General features: G+C 45.1%; 1 protein-coding gene across 1 annotated transcript in view; it reads left to right on the top strand.

The window, feature by feature from the left end:
* The window catches only part of LOC309398860 (cytoplasmic phosphatidylinositol transfer protein 1-like), a 57,544-nt gene extending 44,365 nt beyond the window's left edge, over positions 1 to 13,179 (top strand). The window contains exons 8-9 of the mRNA XM_081966116.1: positions 3,307 to 3,370; positions 9,227 to 13,179. Coding sequence (XP_081822242.1) covers positions 3,307 to 3,370; positions 9,227 to 9,492 — 330 coding nt within the window. The 3' untranslated portion in view covers positions 9,493 to 13,179. The remainder of the gene's footprint in view (positions 1 to 3,306; positions 3,371 to 9,226) is intronic.
* The last annotated feature ends 2,388 nt before the right edge of the window (positions 13,180 to 15,567 follow it).

Raw genomic sequence — 15,567 nt, 5'->3', positions numbered from 1 at the left:
CATTTCAGACAAATGGCTATCCAACATCTTCTTAAAGACTTCCAGTGTTGGGGCATTCACAACTTCTGGAGTCAAGCTGTTAATTTCAAACTGATTAATTGTTCTAACTGGCAGGAAGTTTCTCCTCAGTTCTAAGTTGCTTCTCTCCTTGATTAGTTTCCACCCATTGCTTCTTGTTCTACCCTCAGGTGCCTTGGAGAATAGTTTGACTCCCTCTTCTTTGTGGCAACCCCTGAGATATTGGAACACTGCTATCATGTCTCCCCTAGTCCTTCTTTCTAGACTGGACAACTATCATATTTTTCAGAGCATAAGACGCACCTTCCCCCCCCCCCCCCAAAAAAAGAGGGTGAAACTCTTATACACTGAATACAGCATTTTTGGCCTCTGAAACCCTGCCCCCTGCGCAAAAATGGACATACAGGGGGCTTGGGAGGCCTGCAGAGTGCTCCTGGGGGCTGGGGAGGGCAAAAACGAGCAAAAAAACAAGCCGTTTTTTGCTCGTTTTTAAACCACCCCCATCCCCGGCCACCAGGAGCACTGTACAAGCCTATCTATTATCATGTGTGCATGCACACTTTTGGCACCCAAGGAAAAACAATAATCCCTGGCTGTTCATTTTAAACTCTGTGTTTGCGTTTGATGCTTCCATCAATCTTCCTCCGTAAAGTGATCGTGTTTGGTTCTGCGGCCAAAAAATGGAAATGAATGTTGCTGGATTACAACTCTCACAGGCTTGGCTTACACGGCTGGGGGGTAGTGGTGGTGGTGAGGGATCTCAGAGTTGTGATTTTGTGATACCCAGATGTCGGCCACGGCCCATCTCACTCACGCGGCAAAACAAGGTAGAAAATATTGGTTTTAAAGCCGCAGTTTAGACGAGTGCCTTGGATCGCATCGTATTTCGGGAGGAAAACACCATATGCTTCCCGCCTCCACAGCCGAGTAAGGAAACCGTGCTGTAGTGCCACAAATAGCATCAGGCAACCTTTACAGAATTTTTTTTTTAAAAAGGTTAGCATGTGCTGTCAGCCCTGGGAGGTAGGCCAAATCAAGGAACAGGCACAGCAGAGAATCCAGGAATGCTAGATAGTTGGCCAAACTGGACAAATTTTAAGACTTGTAGACTTCATCGCTCAGAATCCCCCAGGCAGTTAATCATCACCCGGGGGGGGGGGGGGCCTTCAATCGCAGAAGCAGTGCAAGGGAAGGGACCTTGGAGGTCTTCTAGCCCAACCCCTTGCTCAAGGGGTTCTATTTCAGACAAATGATTGTCCAGTCTCTTCTTAAAACAGGTACAGTGGTACCTGCAGTTTCCCTGTCCTTACCACTTCCTATACAGGGACGATTAAAAGCATCCCGTCATATTGCATTATTGTAGTGGTGAAATTCAATATTTTTTTACTATTGGTTCTGTGGGTGTGGCTTGGGGAGCGTGGTAGCGGAAGGATACTGCAAAATCTCTATTCCCTCCTCACTCCAGGGGAAGGATACTGCAAAATCTCCATTCCCTCCTCACTCCAGGGGAAGGATACTGCAAAATCTCCATTCCCTCCCCACTCCAGGGGAAGGATACTGCAAAATCTCCATTCCCTCCTCACTCCAGGGGAAGGATATTGCAAAATCTCCACTCCCTCCCCACTCCAGGGGAAGGATACTGCAAAATCTCTATTCCCTCCCCACTCCAGAGGAAGGATACTGCAAAATCTCCATTCCCTCCTCACTCCAGGGGAAGGATACTGCAAAATCTCCATTCCCTCCTCACTCCAGGGGAAGGATATTGCAAAATCTCCACTCCCTCCCCACTCCAGGGGAAGGATACTGCAAAATCTCTATTCCCTCCCCACTCCAGAGGAAGGATACTGCAAAATCTCTATTCCCTCCCCACTCCAGGGGAAGGATACTGCAAAATCTCTATTCCCTCCTCACTCCAGGGGAAGGATACTGCAAAATCTCTATTCCCTCCTCACTCCAGGGGAAGGATACTGCAAAATCTCCATTCCCTCCTCACTCCAGGGGAAGGATACTGCAAAATCTCCATTCCCTCCCCACTCCAGGGGAAGGATACTGCAAAGGATACTCTCGGGCCAGCCAGAGGTGGTATTTGCGTATTCTTTGTACTACTCAAAATCTCCGCTACCGCTTCTCCAGAACCTGTTGAATTTCACCCCTACATTACTCTTTGGAAGCATTACTGCTTCAGATAGGGAGGCAGTGCAGAGAGTGGTGAGGACGGCAGGAAAGATTATCAGCAGTTCACTCCCTTCTATCCAGGACATACCATATAAGCCAGGGGTGTCAGACCCAAGGCCCGTGGGCTGGATCCGGCCCACATGGTGCTTAGATCTGGACCATGGGGCCACCTTGGAAAGGACTGGCCTGCGATGCTTCTGCCGGCAAAATGGAGCTCAGGAGAGCCTCACACACACAGTATTCCAAGGGCGGTCTTACCAAAGCAGTGTAAAGCAGTACTAACACTTCATGTAACCTTGATGCTATGCTCCTGTTGATGCAGCTTGAGGAATATGCTGGCTCATATTTATTTATGACTAGCCTGCATATTTATTTATGCTAATCCTATACTAGACAGGAAAAGGAATGAATTATATCCATAGCGTCAAGTCAAAGTAACGCTGGAACACACAGAGACACACAGACACAGGCACAGGCACAGACACAGGCACACACACACACACACACACACACAAACGAATTTGAATCCAAAATGCACACTATCACTGACAAAAGTACTGTGATTTGACACTATAGATATAATTCATTCCTTTTCATTTCAGCAGCCCAGGCGTTCCAGAGTTATGCTGGAACACACAGACACAGACACACACACATACCGAGGGATGTTAGTGGTGTCTTACCCCCACAGTATTTTTAATACAAATGACTATGAGTAAGTTTGGTATACGTATGAAATTGCTTGAAATTGCTTGAGGTGTTCCAGAGTTATGCTGGAACATAGAGGGGGGGGGGGATGGATGGATAGATAGATAGATAGATGGATGGATGGATGGATGGATAGATGGATAGATGGATAGATGGATAGATGGATAGATGGATAGATGGATAGATGGATAGATGGATAGATAAATAGACGGATAGATAAATAGACGGATAGATAAATAGACGGATAGATAAATAGACGGATAGATAAATAGACGGATAGATAAATAGATGGATAGATGGATAGATGGATAGATGGATAGATGGATAGATGGAAAGATGGAATTGTTGTGTGGAATTTTCTTGAGCAATCCCTGCAAATGCCAGTAACAGGATTTTGGGTTTCAGGTCATTCGAGATATTTTACTCATCGGGCATCGCCAAGCCTTCGCCTGGGTGGACGAGTGGTCTGGTATGTAAGACCTTGAAGGGGTCCATGTTGGAGGAGGGAGGGAGGAAGGGACAAAAGCCTATGTGGAAAGTTGCTTTGATCTTCCTTTTCCATGGGAATGTGACTTTCCTCAATTTCCCCATGATCAACTGGTTTGCCTTGGGACCTGATCATTCAACCATCAACCTATGTTGAATTTATGTAGTGTTTGATTCACCAAGACTCCTCACACCCTCATCCTAGCAGGGCTAACCAGAGTCTGTAATAGCTTTGTTCCCTGGGCCATCCGTCTGGTAAATTCACAAGATTCATTTTTCTCTCTGTGTACAGATATACATCTGAATTAGACTCTGTATTTATCTTTATTTATTTATTTGTAGTGTTTATGTCATGCATATTGGAGGTGGTGACCCTTTGAGAGCTGTAAGCAATGAAATTTCACCTTAAAGTATGCCAATTAGTATACATTTAAATTGACAAAGTTATTCTGTTCTATTCTGTTCTATTCTATTCTACCCTACCCTACCCTACCCTACCCTACCCTATTCTGCATCTTATCCCATCCCAACCCACTCCACTCCACCCCATTCCATATTCTATTCTATTCTATTTCTATTCTATTCTTCAAAACAACCCACCGACCATCCTGTTTCTTGGTGCATAATCCAGAATGTGAGTTTGGCATGTTTTTTAATCATTGCCCACCCATTAATCCATGGAAGAAGCTGTGGATCACTGCTTCTTATGTATTGAATTCCCCATTTTTGAGTATGCAATGAGATGATTGAAAGTAATCGATCAATGCTTCTGAATATGGCTTTGGCATAGCCGGTGTTTCTTGCCCCTCTTCAAAGCAAAGCACAGAATTGCTTTGAAAAGAGAGATGGGTGGCTTATAAATTTAATAAGTACATAAATAAATAAATGATGCTAAGGAAATCTATTTCAAGCATTCAGGAGAATCTCCGGCCCAGCTCCTGAAATATTCAGAGCTCTCCCTCTTTGGATTTTAAAGAGTTCTAAGTGGACTTGCAATTGTGCTTAAAAAGCAAACAAAGCATCAGTCACTTTTCCATTAAAAACCCAATGGAATTCAACCAAAGATCAAAGTTAAGGTTGGGAGGGGGGGGGAAATAAGCGTGGGATTCATTTGCTGGAACAAATTGGAGCTACCGAGTCTAGCAGGATGTTTCAACAGGAAACCTGCTTGTGGTTTTGGGTTCAAGACATAAACTTATGATTCATTCGAAATATTTTTCATTCCTCCGAGCTTCTTGAGATTGTAGCTGTGCCTCAACCTGTTCCTCGGAACTGAATAATGAATATCCTTCCGCAATTTCTTTGAAAGTTGCTGGAGCCCCAGGGGCAAGCAGATTGCAGAAAATTATTAGGCCTCCTCACAACTTTTTTGGGGCGGGGGGAACAAAGTTTCCTCTCTTTTTTCCCTAACAGGCTAACCTTCCCTCTGTTTTCTTTAGTTTTCCTGTTATCCCTGAATCCGTTATTTGACATGCTAGGGTAGGGGTGTCAAACTGAAGGCCCATGGGCCAGATCTGGTCCACAGGGTGCTTAGATCTGGCCCATGGGACCGCCCTGGAAACAGTGAAGGACCAGCCTGCAATGCCTTTGCCAGCGTAAACAGAGCTTGGGAGGGCTATCGGCAGCCTTCCCAGGCACCGTTTTCAGCTGCAATGGCCTCCTGCAGCCCTCTGCCAGTGAAAAGAGAGCATGGGGGGGCACACACAGCCCCCCAAGCTCCATATCTGGTGACAGAGGTCTGCAAGAGGCCGCCGACATTCCTCGACAAATGATGTTGAGCTGGCCTTGCCCACTCCAGCCATGCCACACCTCCTTCCGAGGTCAAACACAATCCTGAATCCTGATGCGGCCCTCAATGAAATTGAGTTTGACACCCGTGTGCTAGGACAGTGTTTGCAAACCTTTTTGGCGCTTTTTCCTTGACTCAGCTGATAAGGGGTTAGGGACCAGAGCGTGTGGCTTAGTGGCTAATACAACTGCCTAACATGTAAAAACAGCCCAGGCTCAAATCCCAGTAAGGGTATGGTTAGCTGATAAGACAATAAGGCAAGAGGGAATTTAATAGAAGGCCAGTGATTCACACTCCAAACAGCTCTTTTTTTTTAATAAAAGTTTTTTATTATTATTTTTAATTTTCAAAACAAACACAACACATCCTTCTTTACTTACTGTAGAAAGTGTATCAGTTGGTTACAAAAAGGCTCTTCAATGGAGAACAGACCGACTCGGAGCCAATCTTTCTGTGAGCTCATTCTGGCGTTCCACTCTCCGAAAGCACTTTGAGGTTAATACATTATTTGATTAATGCTTAGATCATCCCCTTTTCAATTAAAGTACACCATATTAATTTGGCAAGTTGCAAAGGCTACTTGAAAAAAGACATTTCCTTGAGAGCTTCTATTTATTTAATGGGTATAGGAGGGTGGAGAGAGACTCGGTTTGAACTAGGTATCTATTGCCTAGCATCAAAATGCATTTATATATACAAGCGTTTACATAGCTGCGCTTCAATTTAACCGAATAACAGAGTTGGAAAGGACCTTGGAGGTCTTCTAGTCCAGCCCCCTGCTCAAGCTGGAGACCCTATACCATTTCAGACAAATGGTTGTCCGCTCACTTCTTAAAAGCCTCCAGTGATGGAGCAATCACAACTTCTGAAGGCAAACTCTTCCACTGGTTAAAAATGGGCCCCAGGAGAGCCGTACGCAGCCCTCACGAACTCCAGTTTTGCTGGCAGAGGCACCGCGGTCCAGTCTTTTGCTGTTTCCAAGCCAGCCCAGCAGGCCAGATCTAAGCACCCCGTGGGACGAATCCGGCCCACAGGCATTGAGTTTGACACCCCTGCCCTAGGCCGTAAATGCTTATCCAATTTGCTTTTTCACACAACCAGACATGTACATCCAGATTGTACATCCAGGGATAAAAGACACACAGAGAGCTTTAAAACAACAGTGAGTTCCTTTCCCTAAATGTCCATGGATGCACCTCCGAGCATCTCCTTTCTTTGATTTTTGAGAGTTGTGATCCTCCAGGGTCCCCCCCACCCCCCACCCCTTAGTAAGAAGCAATAAGGCAGGTGGGAGGGTTGCCAAGCAGCAAGTGTTCTAACTCTTCAGAAGAATAAAACAGTGTCTTCACCGAGGTCTAACAAGCCACTGAAGCTCCAGATGGCTCTCCCTTCTCGACAGATTTTTTTTCTCCTTGGCTTGCTTCAAGTTGACACCTCATGGTGGTTGGTGGAGTTTTGTCACGCAGGAGAAAGCTTTGAGGAAGTTTTGAAGCCTTGGGGTTGATAGATCTGGAATAACTCCCAAGCCCGATTCATGAGTTGGTTCTCCAGGAGAAAACATGCATGATCAGAGAGAGGAAGAATCATTAATTCAGCCCTTATATTGGCTGGCTTTACCAATCATGCTTCATCAAAGTGGGAGAAGGCCAGGCAGATACAGAATAACAGGGTTGGAAGGGACTTTGGAGGGCTTCCAGTCCAACCTTCTGCTCAAGCAGGAGACCCCGTACCATTTTTGACAAATGGTCATCCAGACGATTTTGTCAATGGTTGTCTAGAACTCACAGTCTCCTGGTGATTTGCCCAAAGTCACCCAACTGGCTTTCATGCCTACGGTGGGACTAGCATTCACTATCTCCTGGTGATTTGCCCAAAGTCCCCCAGCTGGCTTTCATGCTTAAGGTGAGACTAGAACTCACAATCTCCTGCTTTCTAGCTTTATAATTAAATTTATATGCCACCATCCCACTATTCAAAGCAACAAAGCAAATGTCCTTGGCTTACTTCCACCTGACCTCCCAGAAAACACATATTTCTGGAACAACCTTATTTGAGTCCGTATCCTTAAACACCCAGTGTTTTATTCCTTGGTCCAAATAATACATCTTTTGATTCAAAGCAATAAACCTGGATGAAACGGGCCCTTCAAGAACTATTTTGCACATCCCTAAATGCATGATTTTGACCTGAACGTCTTAGAAGGTTTCACTTTTATATCTTTAGATATCATCTCCTCTTTTTTGTTAGATTCATTATTATTTCTGTTGAAAGGAGCTGCCTCCCACATTTTCATGGTTAAAAATGACAAAGAATGGCGTGGCACAAGATGGGTGAAACAGTTTTCCCCCCTCCTCAAAGCATTATGTAATTGTACATTATGTGCCGAATAAATATATTTAATCTAGCCTGTTACACGTGAGATTTCACGTGTTAGATTTAAGCAGCCTAGCGAGGTTATGCTGCAGATTGCTTGCGGCATAAAATGCAAAACTGTCTTTGAAAAAGCAGCAAAATGAAATGAGCATTTTCAGCCTAAACCCCTTCAGGGATAGTACATGAGTTTCAACGGAAGACTATCGCCTCTCGTTGTAATTCTACATCCTCTACTTTTGTGAGCAATTTGTTTTTAAGTCACTTATCATTCCAAAATTTTAATCCGCCAAGCAACGGGGCCCATAAATTTATTTTTCCTCATGCCAAAAAGCTCTTAACGATATGAGAAGGGCGTGGAAAGCTCATTTCTGTCCTCCAGCCATCAGTTTCCACATAATAGGTATGTAATTTGAGAGAACACAGATCTCAAACGATATTAAGCTTTGTCTCAGTCAACTGATTAGATGTCAGGACTTCTTGGCAACATTAATAACATCAGAGAACAGATTGAAAAAAAGAATTTTAATGAGGTGTTATTCAAATGCAAACTCTATCAATAGTGAAATCCAGATTTATATTCTTGTATCTCCACTTCTGACTTCCAGGATCTAATAGAAGATGAAATACAGAGGAGAGAGGAGAGGAGAGGAGAGGAGAGGAGAGGAGAGGAGAGGAGAGGAGAGAATAGAATAGAATAGAATAGAATAGAATAGAATAGAATAGAATAGGGAATGGAAAATGGAATGGAATATAGAATATAGAATATAGAATATAGAATATAGAATATAGAATATAGAATATAGAATATAGAATATAGAATATAGAATATAGAATATAGAATATAGAATATAGAATATAGAATATAGAATATAGAATATAGAATATAGAATATAGAATATAGAATATAGAATAGAATAGAATAGAATAGAATATGGAATGGAGTGGAAAATTGAGTGAAATATAGCATATATAATGGAGTGGAATGGAATGGACTGGAATGGAATGGACCTTGACTAGACTGAAATGGAATGGAATGGAGTGGAGTAGGGAGGGGAGAGGAGAGGGGAGAGGAGAGGGGAGGGGAGGGGAGGAGAGGAGAGAATAGAATAGAATAGAATAGAATAGGGAATGGAAAATGGAATGGAATATAGAATAGAATAGAATAGAATAGAATAGAATAGAATAGAATAGAATAGAATATGGAGTGGAGTGGAAAATTGAGTGAAATATAACATATATAATGGAGTGGAATGGAATGGACTGGAATGGAATGGAATGGACCTTGACTAGACTGAAATGGAATGGAATGGAGTGGAGTGGGGAGGGGAGGGGAGGGGAGGAGAAAATAACTTTATTTGTCACTTTATACACTTCGGCATACATTAAAATGAAATTTCATTGCATACAGCTCTCAAAGTCTCCGCCTCTAATATACACCACATAAATGACAAAATAAATAAATAGATACAAAATTATGTATAAATTCACTTAGGTTAAATGACATGGAGAAACAGCACAGTCTATTTTGGATGTATACGTGAACATGGAAGAGGGTAGAGTGGGTTCCACTTTGTTTCTCCTCCAATTTCAGTCCACCCTAGCTGGGTCATCTTCTGTAGGCCACCAATGGAACATCTGTCCTTACCCTGCTGCTTCTTCTGTGCTTCCTCCCCACAGGCATGACCATGGATGAAGTCCGTTTATACGAGAAGGAGACCCAGCAGGCCACCAATGACATTGTGGGCATCATGACGCCCACCATCGCCATCAGCGAAGTCCACCTGCCCCCAAGCACTCAGAGCGCCCCCTCCAGCGCCCCCTCCACGCCGCTCAGCGGAGAAGCCCCCGATTTCCTCCACGTGCCCAAGGACCGCCAGCGGAAAAAATCCGCCCCAGAAATGCTCTCGCTGCCAGTGCTGCGGGAACGTTCCACCCTGGAGTAGCAACTGTCTCGAGTCCCTATTTCCCATCCTTGCAGAGGAGGCTCCCTAATTCATTTCCGCAGAAGAGGATCCGGTGTCCTTGATGTCTTTGGTTTTTTTTTCCCCTAAATGGTTCTTTAATTCCAGGCTTTGCTTTGTATTCAGCAAGAGGGATGAACTCCCGTTGATGGAAGCCATTGTTACATTGTGTGGGTGCCTTTGGGAGAACTTGGGGGATGCCCCAGATCTTGGAAACATCTCTAAGCCTTCTGATCTGTTCCCAGGTCCTTCACATTCCTGTCTTTGCTGCCTTGGGTCAAAAGGTTTTTTTTGGGGAAGCCACACAGGGACACAGTGGCTCAGTGGCTAAGACGTTGAGTTTGTCAATCAGAAAGGTCGGCAGTTTGGCGGCTCGAATCCCTAGCGCTGCATAACGGGGTGAGCTCCCGTTCCTTGTCCCGGCTTCTGCCAACAAAGCAGTTTGAAAGCACCTAAAAATGCAAGTAGAAAAACAGGGGCCACCTTTGGTGGGAAGGTGACAGCGTTGTATGCGCCTTCAGCATTTAGTCATGCCGGCCACATGACCACAGAGACGTCTTCGGACAGCGCTGGCTCTTCGGCTTTGAAATAGAGATAAGCACCTCCCCCTAGAGTCAGGAACGACTAGTATGTATGTGTGAGGGGAACCTTTAACTTTATCATTGGACCATTGCTTGGTCTTTTAGCCTACATGGCTCAATCAACATAAATTGGGGTCTCCCCCTTCTCTGTGTGTGAGGGGAGGGAAGCATTGGGCATGGCTCTGTTGCAGATGAAAAACTGGTCAAAATCAATTCCGTGCCCAAAAAAAGCAATCCTGAAAATAGATCTGTAGTGAGGGGAGGCTAATTCCCCGTTAAATTGGATTTCCTAGCCTCCTTTGAGGAAAGGCGATTGTTAAATTGTGTGTGTGTGTGTGCCCTTATATCAGTTATATCCAGGGGTGGGATTGAAAAAAATTAGCAATTGTTTCTCTGGATGGGCGTGGACATGGGGGGCATAGCCTACTCAGCTTCCTACACCATGGCAGGGGGCTTTTTGCTCTCCCCAGGCTCTGGAGGTTTTCCTTGAGCCTCCCGGAGGGTGAAAAAAGCCTCCCCAGGGCTCTGGACATCAGAAACAGGCCCATTTCTGGACTTCCGGAACCTCTGGGAGGTCCATTTTTTGCCCTCCCAAAGTCTCCCTGCACTTACCTGGCATGATGAATGGACTGCATGGAGACTCCTGGGAGGGTGAGGCAGGATGGGCGAGGCCAGCCACTCCTTCCAACTACCGGTTTGCCAAAGCCGATGCAAAATTAGCATCCGGTTTGCCTGGACCGGTCCAAACTGGCTTCTTGCACCAGTCCAGCAAAACCTGTTCTCTGAAGGAACCCAACTGAAGTTCACACCTGGTTGCCAAAGAGATCGGGTGAGACCTCTTCTGGGAAGAATGCCCTGCCTCTTGGTTGAAGCCACCTGTTTGCCAGGCAAGAGGAAAGTGTCAAAGAAAAATAGGATGTCAAAGGAAGATGAGCAGCCCCAACCATCACTTCTTCAGGGTGGCCGTTTTGTGGGCCCCCAACAATTTACCTTTGATTTGCCTCTCCGCCCCCCCCCCATCCCAATTTAAAGCAAAGGAAAAGGCATTTTCGCCTTTCTTTGCTAATTGTACATTGGTAAGCCACTTTGCTAAATGCTTTCCTGCTGTTTCCAGCAGGCAAAAACCTAATTATGTTCCTTCTGCATGCTGGCCAGCTGCATGTTGCCATTAAAAGTCATGGTGGTGCAATGGTAAGAACGTAGAATTGCAGGCTGACTCTGCCCACTGCCAGGAGTTCGATCCTGACCAACTCAAGGTTGACTCCACCTTCCATCCTTCTGAGGTTGATAAAATGAAAACCCAGATTGTTGGTGGCAATAATCTGACTCTGTAAAAACTGCTTAGAGAGGGCTGCCAAGCACTGTGAAGCGGTATATAAGTCCGAGTGCTATTGCTATTTGACAATAACTGCAACAAGTAAAGAATTTGGCAATCAAACGTCTGATACCCAAGTAAGTACGTCGGGCTCAGCTGGCAAAGGATAGCTTCATGTCGGTTGGAAACGTGCAGAAGAAGCTTTCATCCTGTAGTGGACAGACAATATCTAGAAGGATGATAATGATCTGAAAACCCATTCAATCTGATTGCATAATGACCCATTTCTGCTTCTTCGGGGAGCAGAGATTGCAAAGCGATAGTCGCCATACCGCTGTGTTATTTCAGAACAGGAATAGGCAAGCGGCGTTCTTCAGATATTTTGGACTACAATGAGAAATTTGTTGACTAAAGTTGATGGGAGTCAAAAGCCCAAACTTCTACAGGTGTCATCCTGTCCCTTGCTTTGGAAGTTGGGTCATGGTAGGTATTTTAGAAGACCTGGGAAGCGCCTCTTTTTCATTCGTGGCCTAGCATCTCCAGAGAGCATTCAGGGGGAAAAACCAGTCTGAAGAACTTCCACAGATGGCAGAAGAATGCAACTGGACATGAAACTTTTGGGTCTAGTCCCAAAATGACGTAGAAAGGATTCCTCCCGATCATTCGGCAGCCTGAACTCAAGTCGTTCCTTGCTAAACTAGCAGTTCTCAGGTGGATGAGGATCCCCACAGCCAGATCTTCAACTAAGGTGTCTTACATTTTTGGGGTTTTCTTGGGTCTCTTGGAGACTTCTCTAACACCATGCAGGCCTATAGGTGCATCCTCTTGAGTCTTCGGCAATTTGAACCACCATCAGGTTTATTCCCATGGCAACTGATGGCCTCTATTCCCTATGGCCTGGGATCTTTTCACAACAAAGGTACCTTCTGGAGGTCCATCCTTAGGACCAAAGCATAATGCCTTGTGGCCAACTTTCCCACCATTGCTAACTGCCCTTACTGGGAAAGGGGCCTTCTGCTGTCCCCAATTCCATGGACATCAGCCTTTCTAGTCTTTGTACAAGCACAATTTGTATTTGCACTGTTGTGCAGGGACAGTCCTGCCTCCCCTTCTCCTGCTTTAAGCATTGGTTCTATGTTTATGTTGGTGGGTTTGCGTTCTCTTCTTCTCCGCTCCCCTGTAAGCGAGTTGAGAAGTTGTATCTTCAGTCCACACAAACTAGGAAGGATTCTAGAGGCAAGCAGAGCAATAAAACATTCGGACAAAAATTGGCACAAGTTGATTAATCCACCACTGAGAAGCAGGAATTCGGTGTCTGAAGTTGTTTTCATGTATGTTTCTGAATTCCACTGTCCATCCAGGAAGAAAGCAAGAAAGTTGGAATAGATACGGAGCCTGCATCTGCTGTAACATCTGTTGGGGGCACTATGGGTTGTCCATATCTATTCTGTTGACCTTCTGGTGAATGCTACAATACTAAGCCCAACTCAATCCCCTCACCTGCAGATTTGGGGTGTGTGTGTGTAATCTTCAATCCTTTCAAAACTCTACCCAAGTTTTGAAGAACCCAAATATCAAAAGAATCAGAGAGTCTTTTTACAACCATTGGTAACCTCTACTCTGCAAAGACTTGGCTAAGCATGAACTTGCATTTTCTCCTTGGAAGGAGAGAAGTAGGAAGAAAAACCCTGTAAATATTTTGTGACCTGTGTGGCAATTGTTATGGTTTTGCTTTTGTTTTGCTTTTTTCCCACTGGAGTGATAAAGGCTGCTTCTGACAAAAAGCTGTCCTGCGATTGTTGCTTTGTTTTGACACACCTGTGGAAGGCACGTGGCATGAGCAAACAACCGCTTGACTGATCTCTCTCTCTCTCCTCCCTTCATATGCCACAGAGTCACGATCTTCTCATTAATCTTCAGAGCTCACAAGCGGTGGGGATCGTTCTGTAGAGTCATTGTGTAATTTTCTTTAGCTTCTCGCTTAGCACAAGGTACAAGTTCAGCATATGGTGGGTAAAGAGCTGATTATCACTTAGTACAGGGATCGGCAACCTGCAGCTCTGGAGCCGCATGTGGCTCTTTCGTCCCTCTGCTGTGGCTCCCTGTCACAGATGAGCTCCACAATTGATAGGGCTTTCAGTTAGGACAGGTAGAGGAAAAAGGACGCCGTGCTAGGAGGAGACTCTATGGTGGGGGAACCGGACTTCCGGTCGGCAGAGGAAAAAGGATGCCATGCTAGGAGGAGACTCTATGGTGGGGGAACTGGACTTCCGGTCGGCTCCAGAATTGAACAGGGGGCTTCTGGTTAGGATCTTTGTGTCTCTTTGAGTGTTTAAGTTTGCTGAACCCTGGCTTAGTACATGGGATGATGTGAGATGGAGTCATTGACAACCGCTGGGAATGGCATGGCCAAGTGGAGCTTCTGAATGTGGGCTTTCCTAGAATCTGTGGGGTTCTAGGCAATCTTGACCTGGGGTCCTGGGGCCTCATTATAACATCTAGACCAGACCTGGGCATTTTATGGCTCAGGGGCCAGCCACATCCAGCCCATTGGCTGTGCCTGTCTGGCCCAAGGCAATACCCCTCCCAGTTTCTCATGCAGCCCCTTGGTGAAAATTAATTGCCCACCCCTGACCTTGACTAGCTGCTAATCCATTATTCCAATGTTTCTGAACCTTAGCAAGTTGAAGATATGCAATTTTGTTGTTGTTAGTCATGAAGTTGTGTCCGACCCATCACGACCCCATGGACAACATTCCTCCAGGCCTTCCTGTCCTCTACCATCCTCTGGAGTCCATTTAAGCTCACACCAACAGCTTTGGTGACTCCATCCAGCCACCTCATTCTCTGTTGTCCCCTTCTTCTTTTGCCCTCAATCTTTCCCAGCATGAGGCTCTTCTCCATGGAATCCTTCCTTCTCATTAGGTGGCCAAAGTCTTTGAGTTTCCTCTTCAGGATCTGGCCTTCTAAAGAGCAGTCAGGGTTGATCTCCTGTAGGACTGACCAGTTGGATCACTTTGCAGTCCAAGGGACTCACAGGCATCTTCTCCAGCACCAGAATTCAAAAGCCTCCATTCTTTGGTGCTCAACCTTTCTTATGGTCCAACTTTCACAGCCATATATTGCAACTGGGAAAACTACAGCCTTGACTATACACACTTTTGTTGGCAGGGTGATGTCTCTGCTTTATAGTATGCAACGGTGACCCCTAAACTGCATCTAAATGCAAACCCCTAAATGCACCGAAGACAAATTCTTTGTGTGTTTAATCACACTTGGCCAAGAATTCTATTCTATTCTATGTTACGCTACTCTATATACAGTATAACAAAATTAACCATTTTCAGATTTGCTTTTTTATTTTATTAAATTTTACATTGCCCAGGTTTGCCATTCAATCGTTTCTAGGGGTTGATAGAACAACCTGGCCGAAAATGTTGACTTTGAGGGGTTACCACAATGAGGGTGGGGAGTGTCAACCTATTCTCCAATACACCTGAGGGCAGGACAAGCAGCAATGGATGGAAACCTATCAACTAGAGAGCCAACCTAGAACTAAGGTGAAATTTCCTGAAAGAGAGAACAATAAACCAGTGGAGCGACTTGCTTCCAGAAATTGTGGGTGTCCATTACTGGAGATTTCAAGAAGAGACTGGACAACCATTGTCTAATGGCGTAGGATCTCTTGCTTGAGCAGGATATTGAACTAGAAGACATCCAAGGTCCCCTCCAACTCTCTTATTCTGACTGTCATGCCTAAAATAGAACTGGAATTCAGTCCCTTGGCTTCCAATCCATGCCTTTAACCATTACACCAAAGTGGCCCTCATCTCCAATCTGGAGTCCTCCAACTATGTTGGGTATAACACAGTGGTGGGTTTCAAAATTTTTTAGAACCTCTTCTGTAGGTGTGGCCTGCTTTGTGGGAGTGGCTTGTCAGCCATGTGACTTGGTGGGTGTGGCCAACTCACTTAACAATGCTCTTACTTAGCAACCAACATGTTAGCTCAGAAACTCTGGCATTTGAAGCACACACGTCTTAAGGCTATCAAGTTACAAGACCCTTGCACCCCTAACCCTTTAGAAAAAAAGACCCCAGGGCTGTTCAAACTTGACAGCTTTAAGACTTGTGGACTTCAGCTCCCAGAATTCCTCCTCCAG

Source organism: Natrix helvetica (genome assembly GCF_964273705.1).
Source record: "Natrix helvetica genome assembly, chromosome: 13".
NCBI lineage: Eukaryota > Metazoa > Chordata > Lepidosauria > Squamata > Natricidae > Natrix > Natrix helvetica.
This window is presented reverse-complemented; position numbering and strand designations above follow the sequence as displayed.